We start from the raw sequence: 13,988 nt of genomic DNA on the forward strand, positions 1-13,988 counted from the left end.
CTAACGACATTCTCAAGATGCGCCTCTTCCAATTTCTAGCCTGTTGCAATTTCTCTTAAAAAAAAAAAAAAAAGGAGGAGAAGGAAGATGGTGCTCCAGGGAGAAGAAGCAGTTGACACGCTTTGGAGTTCATGAGAACGGAAAAGCCAGTCAAGGGAGAGAGGATGGGTAAAAATCAGACTGCTAACTAGCCAAAGTGTTTTTGTGAGTTAGAGCTAATTCATCTTCATGAGGTTTGAAACCTCCACAGGAATGAGAAGAATGAACAGAGAGCAAGTTATAGTTTGCGTCATTTTTATCTAATTGAAACTTTCTAGATTTTTAGGTCAGATAACGTTAGCTAAAAACAGTCCGCTGGCGCATCTGCTCTCATTTCCTGCTCGACGAAGGATCGAGAGAGATGACTGGTCACTCGGGCCCCAGGAAGGAAGCGAGCGCTGTCGGGCGGATATTGAGAGAGGGATGCTGCGCCGGAGCGACTTGGGATCGCCTCCCCCGCTCCGGGGTTACCTTGGTGACGAGCCATGCTAATCCACTGACACGCTCGCTAGCAGATTGCTATCGCGCTCGATTCAATTAGCCGGGTCTGGTTGAGAGGAGATAAATGGCCTTTGGTATGACTCTGATATCCTAATGAGAGGGGATATGTTTGATTCTGTTTCGAAGTCGCGATACAAGATAAGCGATAGCTTATCGGTGACATTGGAGGGAAGGAGATTAGCCTCCTAGCGTTAGCGGAAATGTAACATGATAGCGTTGCTTAATGAAGCGCAACAAATGTGCTTACGGCTTTGTTAAATATTCAAAGGAAGGAGAAGAAAATGGGAATCAATACGGTTCAACTTCATTCTTCCCGACAGTCTGTCACACACTCGCAGCTTGTTCGCCGCTTTTTAATTCCCTTTGACAATTACACGCCGACATCCCCATTCATCTTTTATACGCTCATTGTGTTTACAGGCAGCCGTAATCTTGTTTTCCAGCCGCCGCAATTTGCGCGCCGACTCATCTCGCACTGTCGAGGTTCCGTTATGACTGCTGTCGTCGGAAAGGAGACGACGTGGTCCGCTTGGAGGTGGATTTCTTCAGGAGATCTCAATCCTGGTTTTAAAAGGGTTTTGATTTTTGATACCGGTTTTTCGGTACTTGGCGGTGATCTCGCTTAATGCCTTAATCGCTACTATTGATTGACTCTCAACAGGTCTTGAAATCCCGATAAGAGAAACTCTTGGCTGAAGGCTGTAAAATATTGATCAACATCTTTTTTTACTCGATCCACCTTCGTTTGCATTGAACACGTCGATCGAGGTTTCGTCTCAATGCCTCACATTAGCCTCTAAAAGTCCTTTGCAAGAGTCAGCACCCCCCCCTCAGTCGCCCCGGGGGCTTTACGGACCTAATGGTCCGAGTCGTCTTTTGAAGTGCTTCGCTGTTGCACAACTTTTTCCGACATTCCGTCACATTCCTGCAGGGAGGAAGGAGGCGGGGCTTCGCGTAAGGCGAGGCACCTTTTGCACTCTCCGCATCACCGCTAGTTTGTTTAACAAGGTCAGAAGGTCTTTGCCGGGTGGAAGCTCCAGATAGTGAGTTAAGCTCGACATATATCGCAACTCACTTCCGTGGAGTCTAATTGAACTTTCAGGTAAATTTGTGAGAGTTAGCATAGCTATACTCAGCGCTAATTACAGAGTATCGATCGACCCTGCTGCTGGAGATTTCAATTTAAGGTGCGTTTGTCACTTGCCTAGATAAGGAGCAGTACCGCCCGGCTTGTGTTTACTGAAGGTCAGCGAGTGTATTTACCTGAGCGGCCCTCAGGTCGTTGCGTCCGTGGGAAACCATCGCTAGTTTGCGGCATGCCGAGGCGACACGCATTCCTCACCGAGGCTCAAGCGCAGTTAGATGTTTGCGATCAAGATGATTGGAACGTGGTATATAACGGATCTGGCCTGTTGAGTCGCTGGAATGAGATTTTTTATAAGACAGGGCTCCAGAAATTGGTGAACAGTTGAGAGACGGCACTGGATGGTGAAAATGAATCACAGCGTTTGGGTTATTTCGTTACATTCGCTGAAGAAAGTCATCTGAACGCCATGTGGAGAACTCTGGGCTTTAGAAATAATTAAGGGGTTGCCCTTAAAGTGAAAAAAAAAAGTTGTATTTTCCCAGTCGTATATTTTACCCCGACAAATCATGCCACCGCTATTTCTGTTAGCTTGTCAGATGGATGATGGATAGAATGGAAAAGTGGAGAAAAAACAAAAAAGAAGCAGATGTACAAGGAAAAAGCCGCACGAAAGGATTTTTCCTCTTGAGCTAATTGTGAAATGGAACGTTCCAAATAAATGTCAGTCTTTTCTGTAAATTAGCGTTGTTTCTTTAACTATTAGCGAGCGCTTCCATTAAGCTAACCGCTATTATCGTCAATCCTCGCGTATCGAATTGTTCGAAAACTATCGTGATGTGAACTCTCCAGCGTTTCATTCGGGGAAATCCAAACCGCCTGTTGATTTACTAGGTAAGGGTGCCTTTGAGTACCTCGTCGAACCCCACCCACCATATTGAAAAGCACTTACGATCACACCGCCGCCTCCGAGGAGACGCATATGTTTATACGTTGATTCCGCAGCTGCTGTGCGGGGGAGCTCGGGGGGGTTGGGTCGCCATTCTGAATCCATCCGTGAATATATGACTATCTCGTCCAAGAGGTTTGTCTAGCTGCGTTATATTGGGATGGTAAATCCAAAACACAACACGGCTCAGGTGTTAAACTGGGATAGTCGGGCCGAAGGGATTGGAAAGAAATTTCAATCCACAACCCAACAATAAAACGTGATGTCATTGAGACAAAGCGCCTGAAACTCTCATCAATGGCCAGACAGAATTTTTCTTTGGGGTCTTTTCTAAGCTAGGGGGGGATTCCTTTCCGGTAAATTTTTGATTTCAAACAAGCCTGGCTCGTCTTTCGCAAGCCACTTGGCAATGTGCTTCTGGTGCGCCGCTAATCGAATCACGCTCTTCGTGCATGTCCGATGGATCCTGATCTGCAGTGTGTCAACTTGTGCCACATGATGAGTAATACATTTTCAGAATTTTTCTTTTCTGCAATATCCTAATAGAATCTTTTTGGATGTTCCGTGATCAGTTTTTGTTGCACTACTCCGATGATTGACATCTTCGGCGGACATTTGTGAGGTCTCACTTGACACTAATTTACACTAACAATCTACAAAAAAATCATTCATAAGTGGTGGAAATATTCCCATGAATCTTGAAAGGTGTAAATGTGGCAATCCAAGCTTGTCTTTTTAGCCCCGCCCACTTTTTCTGTCATATTGACACAGATGGATTTACATTGAGGTCAGTCTCACATATACAGATGTCCCTTTGCGGGATCCTAATAGCGGATTTTGGAGCATTATTATTGGCCGAGAGCACGACGGCGGTGGTCAACATATTCCGAGCCCACTTCCAACGTTCCCATTTGAAGGCCTAATTTAGCAGAATTCGTTCGGAGTCATCGGAAGGGACTCCCACGTGAGGGGACGTGTGACTCCCAAGCTTTTTTCACTTTGGTCCGCCTGTGGTTGTGAACCTGCTGTCATTCTCGTTCCATTAGGAAGGGGTCATTAATAACGTTCATGTAACCCGATATGACTTATTGCTCACCGTGCGCTCTGGAGTGTAGAAAGCTACACTTGTGTAATTAGGCACGCTAATGGAGCCTTTGAACGGACTCGGAAGAGAAAGGAAGCTGTTAACACTTGACTTAAAGAAGACGTATTAGGCATTTTTCACCGTTCAAAATGGCCGACAGGTGAATCAAGGTCAGCAGGTCAAAAATAGGAATGGAAATTTTGCAGGTTTAATCATTCAAATAAAAAAGTCCCAGCAATGTTTTAAAAAGATTGATTGAGAGACATGTTAGCGCTATTCCGTTGTCAATTAATTAATTGCGGGACTAATACAACAAAAAAATGCAAGGTGAATATTCCCAAATTATATTTTGACTGTGGGGCCTGATTTACTTGCTGCTCTCTGGTTACCTCTTGCCTCATTTTCTGCCCTTGAAAACACACACACACACTCCTTTTTCCGTTGGATTTGTTTTCGTAGCTGCTGCACTGGAAGCGAAGGGTCTCACGTGGAGCCGGACCTCCCCCTACCCCCTCCCATCCCCTTTTGTGACTCCTTGTGTCACCATCTATACTCGCAGGGGTGTCAAACTCATTTTGGTCGTGGGCCTCATCATAGTCATAGTTTCCCTCAAAGACTTGTTCAAATATTTTAAAAAGATGAATGGTAATAAAAAATTGCTAGCAATTACTCTAGTTTTAAAAGTATATATTATTTATTATATTATTTATTATATTATTATTTATTTATTTTAATTATTTTTTTAAGGCAATTCGTAATTTTAGTAATGACACAAAGTCGTTTCCCTCAGACTAGTAAAAATTGTTCAAATACTTTAAAAAAGACAAATGGTAATAAGAAATTGCTAGCAATTACTCTATTTTTAAAATTGTATTTATATTTTATTATATTATATTCTTTATTATATGATTATTTATTTTATTTATTTATTTAAATCTGTTTATTTTAAGGCAATTTGTAATTTTAGTAATGACACAAAGTCGATGCAAAATTCATCTTCGAGGGCCACATAAAATGATGTGGTGGGCCGTATCTGGCCCCTGGACCTCAGGTTTGCCACCGATGATCGATAGCGACCTGGAAGTGACAGTGTTTGTGTGCTTCCTGTTTCCATCCTCCATACATCTGTCAAAGCGAGCCCATTTGCCACTCCGAGGAAGCCCCCTCGAGGAAATCCTGACTAAAACCCGGAGACGTTGAACTTGCGCTATTGACATCTGGATCTGATGGCCGCCATTCCAAAAGTCCATCATAACAATCTTTAATTGTAATTCATTGGAGTAGCACGTGTGGAGGTAAAGATCCATCAAAAGCAACACTGACACGCGCGGCAAATATGTGTGACTCACAGTCTGCTGGCGAGTGAAAGTGGGGGAAGACATCCAAGCTGGGCTGCGAGGGAAAACCACATTCCCTGGACTCTCTGTGACTCAGCAGTCGTCACACGTGACTCAGCGGCGAGTCAGATGTTTAGCACATCCACACGGAGCCACTTTACAGTAAAGATCTGGCTGACTTATTTAACCTGTTGCTGGGAGTCATTAATGGTTGCATAAGATGGACCTTTACTGGAAGCCGGGTGGCATCAGGAGCTTAGAAAGCACGGCAGGTATTGTTTTTCCACTTGGAGTCCATGTGAGCTCCATCAAGTCAGCATGTGCCGTCGGACCCGATTTGGGAAAATTCTCGGCATGGCGTAAATGCATTTCTGACTTTCTGAATCAAATCATGTTTGCACTACAGAAGGAAGCTCCACAAGCTCTGCTGACGCCCTGGAATTGGTCGACAGGACTATTAGTCCTCTCACCACCGGAGGTCACGGCCCCAATTTCCCCTGATTTGCTCACACTCAGCAATACACACACCGCTCGCCTAATAAATTCAAAGCTGTGCAGACTGTGTGTAGCCGGGCAGTTTCCGAAGATGATGGAATCAATGCAACCTGTCATGTGATGTACCGTGACAATATGGTCAAATATTTTTTTTTGTTTGAATCCACGTGGTCTCATCATGGATTCTGTGTGATTCAATAGTGGGTTCAATGGTCCTTAAATGAACCATTGGCTTGTAAATATTGGAAGTGATTTCATTTGAATGGCAGCTGGTTTCATAGCAGGATCAGTGCAGTACAGCCCCCTGCTGGTGCGTCTGAGTAATGCATAGAAAAGTGCTGCAGCAATGCTTGGTGCAAGATGTGCTTTCGTATTGTGAAGTTGAATCGGATTCAGGTGCCGGTGTGTGTGACAAATCCAGTCGTGACTCACATTTTTTTTTTTTTTTTGTCAACGACACGCTAGCCCGCGCACATCTGTTGGCTGTGAATTAGCTTCGGAGTTTTCTCACCACGACAGGCTACTAATGACATGGTAGCTGCTTGATTTATTTGTGTGTTTGTTAGTGGGAGGAGGCGAGTCTGAAGAAAGAGTGATTACAAAGAGTTGCGAGACATCCGAGAATAGACAAAGGCCCCGAGACTAAAAAGCTAGACGCAAGACGCACGCTATTCTCCCTCCCTGACATCTGAACAACAGCTCCTGTAAATTGTGCAAGTGAGGCCTAATTATCATTCCAAAATGACTTACAATCAAAAAAATAGTTTCACCCCTCCTAAATCCTTTCAGTTTTTAAAACGAAGAGGCCCGGCGTGCGTGCTATAGGCGATTTAACTCTATGAAAAATTGACATTCAAAACAAAAGAGAAATAAATATCGTATATTTAAACAGTAAATATATCCAACCAAGCTAGCAAAATCCATTAGCTCAATGCTAACATATAATGTGAAACACCATAGACAGGGATATTAGCGTTGATGTTACAGTACTTCAAAACCTTCAAAAAGTCTGCAACATAAATGCTGACGTGCAAAGATCACATCACAAAATCACAAATGCCTTCTTGGCGACCAACAACATACATTTGGACTGATTTATCATTTCTGAACTTTACATCACCGTCACTTTCATTGCCAGCAAACAACTGTTGGCCTCCTGAGCAAAGCGTCTCTGTGAACTAACAACCAACCATCCATCATTATCGGAAGCTTCTAAAGACTAACCTCATAATTCCACGTCTGCTTTCTATTAATCGTGCCCTGAAATTCAAAAGTGGGCTTTCTCTGCGAGTGACATGTCAGATAACGGCCTCTGTGATTATTTATTCAAACCGGGATTTTAAGAGTCGTCCGCGTTGGTTGGAACAAACCGACCAATCAGATGACAGACAATTGATGACATCATTGAAGGCCAACCCAATCTGACTGGTTAACTAATACAGTTGAAATTACAGTGATTCTGAAGGCACTGGACAAATTCGATTACCATGGCAACACATGCTAGACTGAAATCTGATTGGACCCAAAAATAACATCCACATAGATGCTTTTTCTTGTGCGTTCAAAAAACATCTCGCAGGCCTGCGTATAATTATGTCATTTTCGACTCAGCACTTCTGCGAAAGCGACAAAGTGGCTTGGCGGATGACAAAACGATGACTGAACGTCTTGGCGGTTTAAATCTATTCTCTGATCTTTGCGGTGATGTCACATTAGGGGATTGGCTTGAAAGCGGAATAAGATCGGTAACGCAAGATATTTTGAAAGTCAAATCTGTCGAGTATTTGAGTCACATTTTCAAGTTAGCTAGTGTTTGTGGCAAATTGAATAAACTCACTCGGGGGATGGTGAGTTTTGCCATTTCGCCCGTTCATGAACAATATTTATTTTGTCTGCTGATGCGTTTAATTTGCGTTTTATCGCTGTGTGCGTAGCTGATTTATCGGCTTTGTAAATACAGCTGGACGGTCCCCGACTGAATTGCAGTGATTGACAGTCGGCACGGCAACAACCCTGATTTAAGTTTGCTTTAAGCGTCACCGTTATTTCCTCACGGCGAGTCCGCCAGGGGAAACTTTGAGACTCGCCGCTTGGGCGAACACTGGAAGGCCGCCCGTAGGAAGGGCCCCTCACCTGATTCCTCTCTCGGGACTCGGTAATGACAGTTTTGGAGAAAATCGAGATGCATCAGACTCGCCGCTCAAAGTCCATGCGGTCAAAATGGCTTCCAGGTGTGCGGCGCGTCGGCAGACAAAAGCCATATGCAATTTTGTCGGGAATCTGTTTCCAGTGGCGTGCTGAAAGCCATCATGACACTAGCCGCGGTCGTCATGGAAATAAAAGCCGTAACCATCATTGGCCTCTGGGCTAATTTCAGCGGTACAAGAAATAGGGAGTGTAAAGTGGCAACGGGGCTGTCACTGAAAACTACCGTATTTTCCGCACTATAAGGAGCACCTAAAAATCCCCAATTTTCTCAGTGCGCCTTATAATCAGGTGCACCTTATATATGGACATGGGCCATTCATTGAAGGTGCGCCTTATAATCCGGTGCACCTTATAGTGCGGAAAATACGGTAATTTTTCTGCTCAGGCCATAACCAAGTCTAATATAAAAAAAATGAATGAACTACGTTGACATGAGGGACTTGTCTAATAGAAAAAAATGCTTTACTGCCATCTTGTGGCGTGTCTAGGCAATTACAAACCCAGATTAGCTTTCCCATCCCATCCCTGCATTCTGCTCATCACTTATTCTGTGAATGGAGCTTTATGTCGCATTTAATCACCTTGAAGACTCACATGAGAGCGCAACCCGTGCCAAGTTTTCGAGCCATCGTAACCATGGGAGGACTTGTTTAGGACAGCCTTACACCGCTGCGAGCGATTATACATACGTGCTCGATCCCCCCCTCGACTGCCGTTAAACTTAATTTATTCGACGGGGTTGGACCGGCGCCATGATTAAAGAGCCCAATCATTGGCTGATGCTGCATCGATGCATACGTGAATGGGATGCGGTCCTCTCCTCCAGTCTGGCTCTTCCCCCTAGAGGTTGCAGGGTGACACTGCGGCTTGTGTCAATAATATCCGCGCCGATGTAATCACCGCATTGTGATCGGGATCGCCGAGGGCGGGTGAGCTCCTCGGAGAGAAGAGGATGTCTCACGACTCAACAACGAAGGTAAATATGAGGCAGGAGGAGGAGGACTTTTTTTTTTGGTGCGTGTTTCATGCTCGCTCGCGTGATGTCAGCATCTCAGGAGACGGTTTGGAAATAAAAGAAGAGCCAAGCGGGTTGAACTCTTCCTCACTGTCACTGAGGAGTCGTAAATGTAGTGCAGGCTGATGCTTTGGGGGGGGGCTCGCGAACCTCCCCACTTAACTTGAACGCATCACTTCGCCACTTCAATTGAGGCAATAAATTTAACGTTGCCGTGCAGCTCGCTGGGGTGAGAAAAGGGTATTTTCTGAACGATGGAGGGATGGATGGACTTCTTTTCTTGGACACTCTTGTGGATTGCCCAAAGCCCGACGGACAGGCAGCTGTTGGCGTCAGTCCGTTGTCGGGCCGACAAAGTGTCTCTTATCACTCGTTTTATGGACCCCAGTGAAAGATTAAGAGACTGCTAAGAGGTCTGGGTTGATGGAACACGAGAAACATACAATGTCATGCTCCTTTTATATCTTCGATTTAAATCAATGACACCCCTCGCTTGTGTGTTTCCTCAGCATGAGTCAATAAATGGAATCGATTATTAAATAGATCAAGAAAAGGAAAGTGAACAGAGAAATTGGGTCATGTTGTAAAATATTAATAGCAAATGACTAAATGGTCACAGTTCTTTATTGGGCAGTAATTGAGATGAAAAAGAGCCACAGTTGAGTCATTGTGCTCGCCTCGTAACGACTCACTCCGGGCTTGTAAAATATGCAAAACAACAGCTTCGCCACGTCAAATATGCTTTTTAAGTCTTTGCTTTCGCGTGGATGTGTAGAAAATCTTATTTTTGTGTGTTTATAGATTTACACAGACTGGGCGAATCACTACCTGGCGAAGTCGGGCTGTCCAAGGCTCATCAAGGACCTGAGCCAGGACGTCACCGATGGAGTCCTGCTGGCGCAGATCATCCAGATAATAGGTACGTGATCATTTTCCAAATTAATTCATTTATTGATCTGGAAAAAAATCTTAAAATCAGCAATGCAGGTACTTTTTTTCCATTATTTGAGTTACAAATGGAAAAAAAAGGTGCATGACCTTTTTTTGTGCTTCATTTCGTCTCCTCGTGCAGACTATTTCTTCTCCATTACCTCTCACTACTGATGCTGTCCATCCTCCTAAATCTGTCGTTTGTACTTTCTTACGCTCACACACACACACACACATACATACATGCTCTCTCTTTTTCTCTCCCTCTCCACCGGATTGAAACTTTACCCTCCCCGCTTGCCCCGAAACAGACAATGAGACCACGTTCTGGCCTGTCAGTAATTCTCCGGCAGCAGCTGACGAATTAGGCAGCTTTGCTTTCCAGACGCCTCGTGCACACACACACACACACACACATCCGAAGCTCCTACACATGCTGCATGCACCTCATCCAGAGGTTTTGTGGACGGATTGTAAACTTGGTGTCCTCTCTCCTGCAGCCAATGAGAAGGTGGAGGATATCAATGGCAGCCCTCGGAGTCAAACCCAAATGGTGAGTCTATTTTTTTTTTTTTATATTTCGTAAGATTTATATATATATATTATTCGCAACCTCATGAATTTTTTATTTTAAATAAATCACCCCGGAGAAGTCCAAATTGATGGATTTAATTTAAACCCTCGGAACATCTAAGGAGAAACTTTGGGATGGGCTCCAAAAGAAGCGTGCTGGTTGCTTTTCACACGTTCTGGTGCCATTTCTCAGCTGCTTTGACTCACTCCTCCAGTCCAGCTGTGGTGGAAGTCGACTTAGGAAATGGTGCTAAAAGAACCAGGAAGGAAGAGGGAAGGTGACACTTGAGAGTCAGAGGTGGCAAAGCGGGTTTCCTGGAGATAAACTCCAAAAGCTATGAAGGACCTAGCATACTTGGAATGTGGAATTAGGTGTCAAATTATTATGGACTGTGTCAATTGTATGTCCTAGCGTGACGCTTGTGTTACTCTTTGTCCTCCTCACTTACTAAGCCAACTGATCCCCCTCCACCTGCTCCGAGGAACAGCTTGGGAACTTGCTTCCATAGTGGGGCCTGAAAAAAAGCGTCAACACGCAAGGAAACAAAGCCAATTTTTGGATGTTTGACGGCTATTCTCGTCATTGGTAGTGAACGAGTTGATTTGCGGTGAGAAATGACAGTCTTGAAATCTTTTTTGGTCCAAGTGGGAGGTCTCCGCAGGTGTGGGGAGATGTTGGCGGCCAACTAAGCAGCTGCGTGAGCACATCAATGTCACGGGAGAATTTTTGCTGGAATTCCCTGCGAGGAGGTCATTGAGTATAATATTTGGTAGGCAAAAAGAAGCTTATTCAGCATTGGGTAGAAAATATTAAAAAATCTCGCAACACTAATCCGCCTCATTATAGACAGACATCGTTAGCGAGGCACGCAAGCGCTTCTCCCGGAATACAGATGAGTGTGCACTTTCGTTTTCTCGGGCTTCTTTTTGTTTTTCAAGCCGTCTCAGCAAAGAACAACACCTCGTAAATGATGAATAATAAAGTGATGCGGCAGAAGCCCGCCGCAGATCGTTTTTGGAGAAATTCGATGTAACAGCTCTCCGCTTTATATGCACGTCTGCCCGATTTATAGCGTGTCGCCGATCGTATTAAAAATAATCATCCTGGCCAAGCCTTGGTGAACTCAAGAGCTCTAAACTTTTTAATAATGTGATTCGATGAGTCCAAATGAATATTTGGCCTTGGTAGCAGCAGCAGGTTTGCAGGGCTGCTTTTGTGGTCTAATTGAGTCTAGTGTTTCTTTGAGACTGCAAAAAAAAAAAAAGCCCACCGGTCTCATCTGGACCCCATCTGCGCTCCGCCACCGACACGAGGACAAATGGCACCGACTTCTTCTTCGCCAGCCAGATGTTTCATCACCATCGCTGCTCATTAATAACCTCGGCAACCAATTGATCATGTTCCTAATTTGATGGCGTGGTTTTAGCAGGCGACTGTCACGGAGGCCTCGGGTTGTTTACAACAGCGTGGAAAATGGATGATGGGAACTCGGGGAGCATCCCCGATGTCGTTTTTGAGGGGCGAGGCAGATGGCCGCTTGAACCGAAAACTGTTCAGGGACTTGGTAAGGTGATCATCACGTAGCCAGAAAGCCCATAAGTCAATCTCGACTTGTCAGATGACGCAAGTTGAAATCTGCCAGATGTTTGAGGTAGCAAATAAATTTTGATTTAAGGGGAAAAATAAAGTCCTCTGATCCGCTGCTTAGTTTGTTTCCACGTGCTGCTTCAGCAAAGAAGCCCTGAAAGCGACACCGCACCACACTCAAAAGTAACCGTATACTCTTAAGCCTGGAGGAAAGTTGCAAAAAACAACTTGTAATATTTCAGGAGCGCCGTTAAGTTTGGTCTTGTTGTCCCAAGCCCAAAGGCGAAGAGCGATGGAACATTCCGATGTGTTGTCATCTCGTATTGTCGCCCTTTAGTCCCGTTTAATCCGCCATCCGTCTTCACCGATGGCGGCGTGCTAGCTCACAGCCAAGCCACCCTGATATTTGTTTTCCACCTCCGTGCCTTTAGTCAACTACCCCTCACCCCCGCCTCCCATCCACATTGGTCTCACCCGCCGTCATTACTCACCGCTTCAACAAAAAAGGCGCTTGTCATCCGCAAACGTGCACTGTGTATTCTGCGAGTCAAAGGTCACGAGTGCGGCCGGGTTCGCTTTTCACACTCCCACCCTAAAAATGCAGCCGAGACCGCCGGGCCGGGTGAATTTGCGCACGTCGGGCCGTCACTCAATGACAACACAACGCTCTTATTTGGACTTTTATTATTATTATTATTATTTAATTTGGCCTTTTGTTTCTATTAGTGTGTCCTAAAAACTAGCAAGTACGTATATTTAAATGTACGCAAGTATGGGGGAAAAAAATGCTAACTTTGTAGCATTTAGCGTAGTAGCTAGCACTAGGTTCGATGTGTAGTAATGTTGCTTTGAAAGAAGGGACACGATAACAAATACCATCACATGGTCTCAAACTGTTTCAAACCACATCAATCCCTAGATTAAAAAAAAAAAAAAAAGATGAAGAGATGTTTGACTGCCTTACACATGTGGACATAAAGCTTGCCTGCGAGGCAGATGCTTATAAAGCCACACGGGCAGACTCCAAGTTTTATGGCATAGGAACAGAAGCCGATATATATAATCAAGACATTCAGTTGCCGTGCACTTTTCTTCCGATCATACATCTCGTGGCCTTTTAAAAAACTGACAGAACTTGAGCGTTTCTTTACCCAAACTTGTTAACAAATGACATTAGCGCTTGATATATTAGCACAGAGCTAGCATACCCAGCAGGAGCTCAGCTGTCGCCTTAAAATGACAAATCAATTTTTTATTTTTTTTTGCTTATACATGATTAGAGATGACGGGTAGCACCAAATCGAATGGTTTCCACTTCATGTCACCATTTTTTTTTTCTCCACTCAGCTGGTCCGTGTGATATTTTGATTTGCGGTGTGGAAAGCCATTATCACCCCATGTTAACATCTCCCTTTTTTTATTCCGCTATCCTTCTCAGCAATTTCTTTCTCCACACGATGCTAGTTGCACGCGTGCCTTTATTTTCCTGTTGGAATTTATACATCAGCGCCTCATCAAAATCTCCAACTTGCTGATAAAGGCTGTTAGGTGCCAGCTTTGCGGAGGAAAAACGAAATGACAACAGTTGCTTGCGAAGCTGGTGGAGGATGCCACAAAAGCCAAAAGTGCCCACCAAACTAGCAATTAGACTTCACCAGATCCCTGTGGAAAATTAATGCCCCAGATGTCATCGACACCTTCATTATTATTAAGCTTTTTGTGCGTCATTTTAATGGTTTTATTGGAAAACCTCAGGATTTTTTGGAACTATTTGCACCAGTTCCAAAAAATACAGATAAGGAGCTTTTTGGAATCAAATAACTTGAAACTAACAAAAATATGGTCACTAAATAGTTAATTCTAACGACGACATGCGAGTGAATGCGGCGTGGTAATACAAGCAAGAGCACAAAGGACACATATGTTTGCGTGTGCGAGCAACATGTGCGGAAAAAAATATGGAAGCCCACATGTGAGGGTGTTTTAAGTCGCGTGCTGTGTCGCGCAGATGGAGGAATTATTTGTGTGACTTGCGGTTGTGCCAGAAAACAGAAAAGCACTTGAGATGTTAGCACCCAAAACCACAAATATTTGCAATATTTTACGCCAGGATTTCGATGTGAAAATATATAAATAATAAAATAAGAAATTACAAAAAATAAATGAAATAGAAAATAACTCAAAA

The 13,988-nt window shown here is 44.2% G+C and overlaps 1 protein-coding gene across 2 annotated transcripts in view; it reads left to right on the plus strand.

Moving 5' to 3' along the window:
- nav3 (neuron navigator 3) overlaps positions 1–13,988 on the plus strand; it is a 57,774-nt gene that overhangs the window by 8,234 nt on the left and 35,552 nt on the right. For both annotated transcript variants that reach the window (XM_088366982.1, XM_088366983.1), the window contains exons 2-3: positions 9,514–9,631; positions 10,143–10,195. In XM_088366982.1, the coding sequence (XP_088223108.1) occupies positions 9,514–9,631; positions 10,143–10,195 (171 nt within the window). The remainder of the gene's footprint in view (positions 1–9,513; positions 9,632–10,142; positions 10,196–13,988) is intronic.

The sequence above is a fragment of the Syngnathus floridae genome, chromosome 22, assembly GCF_059516105.1.
Source record: "Syngnathus floridae isolate MCC-2025c chromosome 22, RoL_Sflo_1.0, whole genome shotgun sequence".
Classification (NCBI taxonomy): Eukaryota; Metazoa; Chordata; class Actinopteri; order Syngnathiformes; family Syngnathidae; genus Syngnathus; species Syngnathus floridae.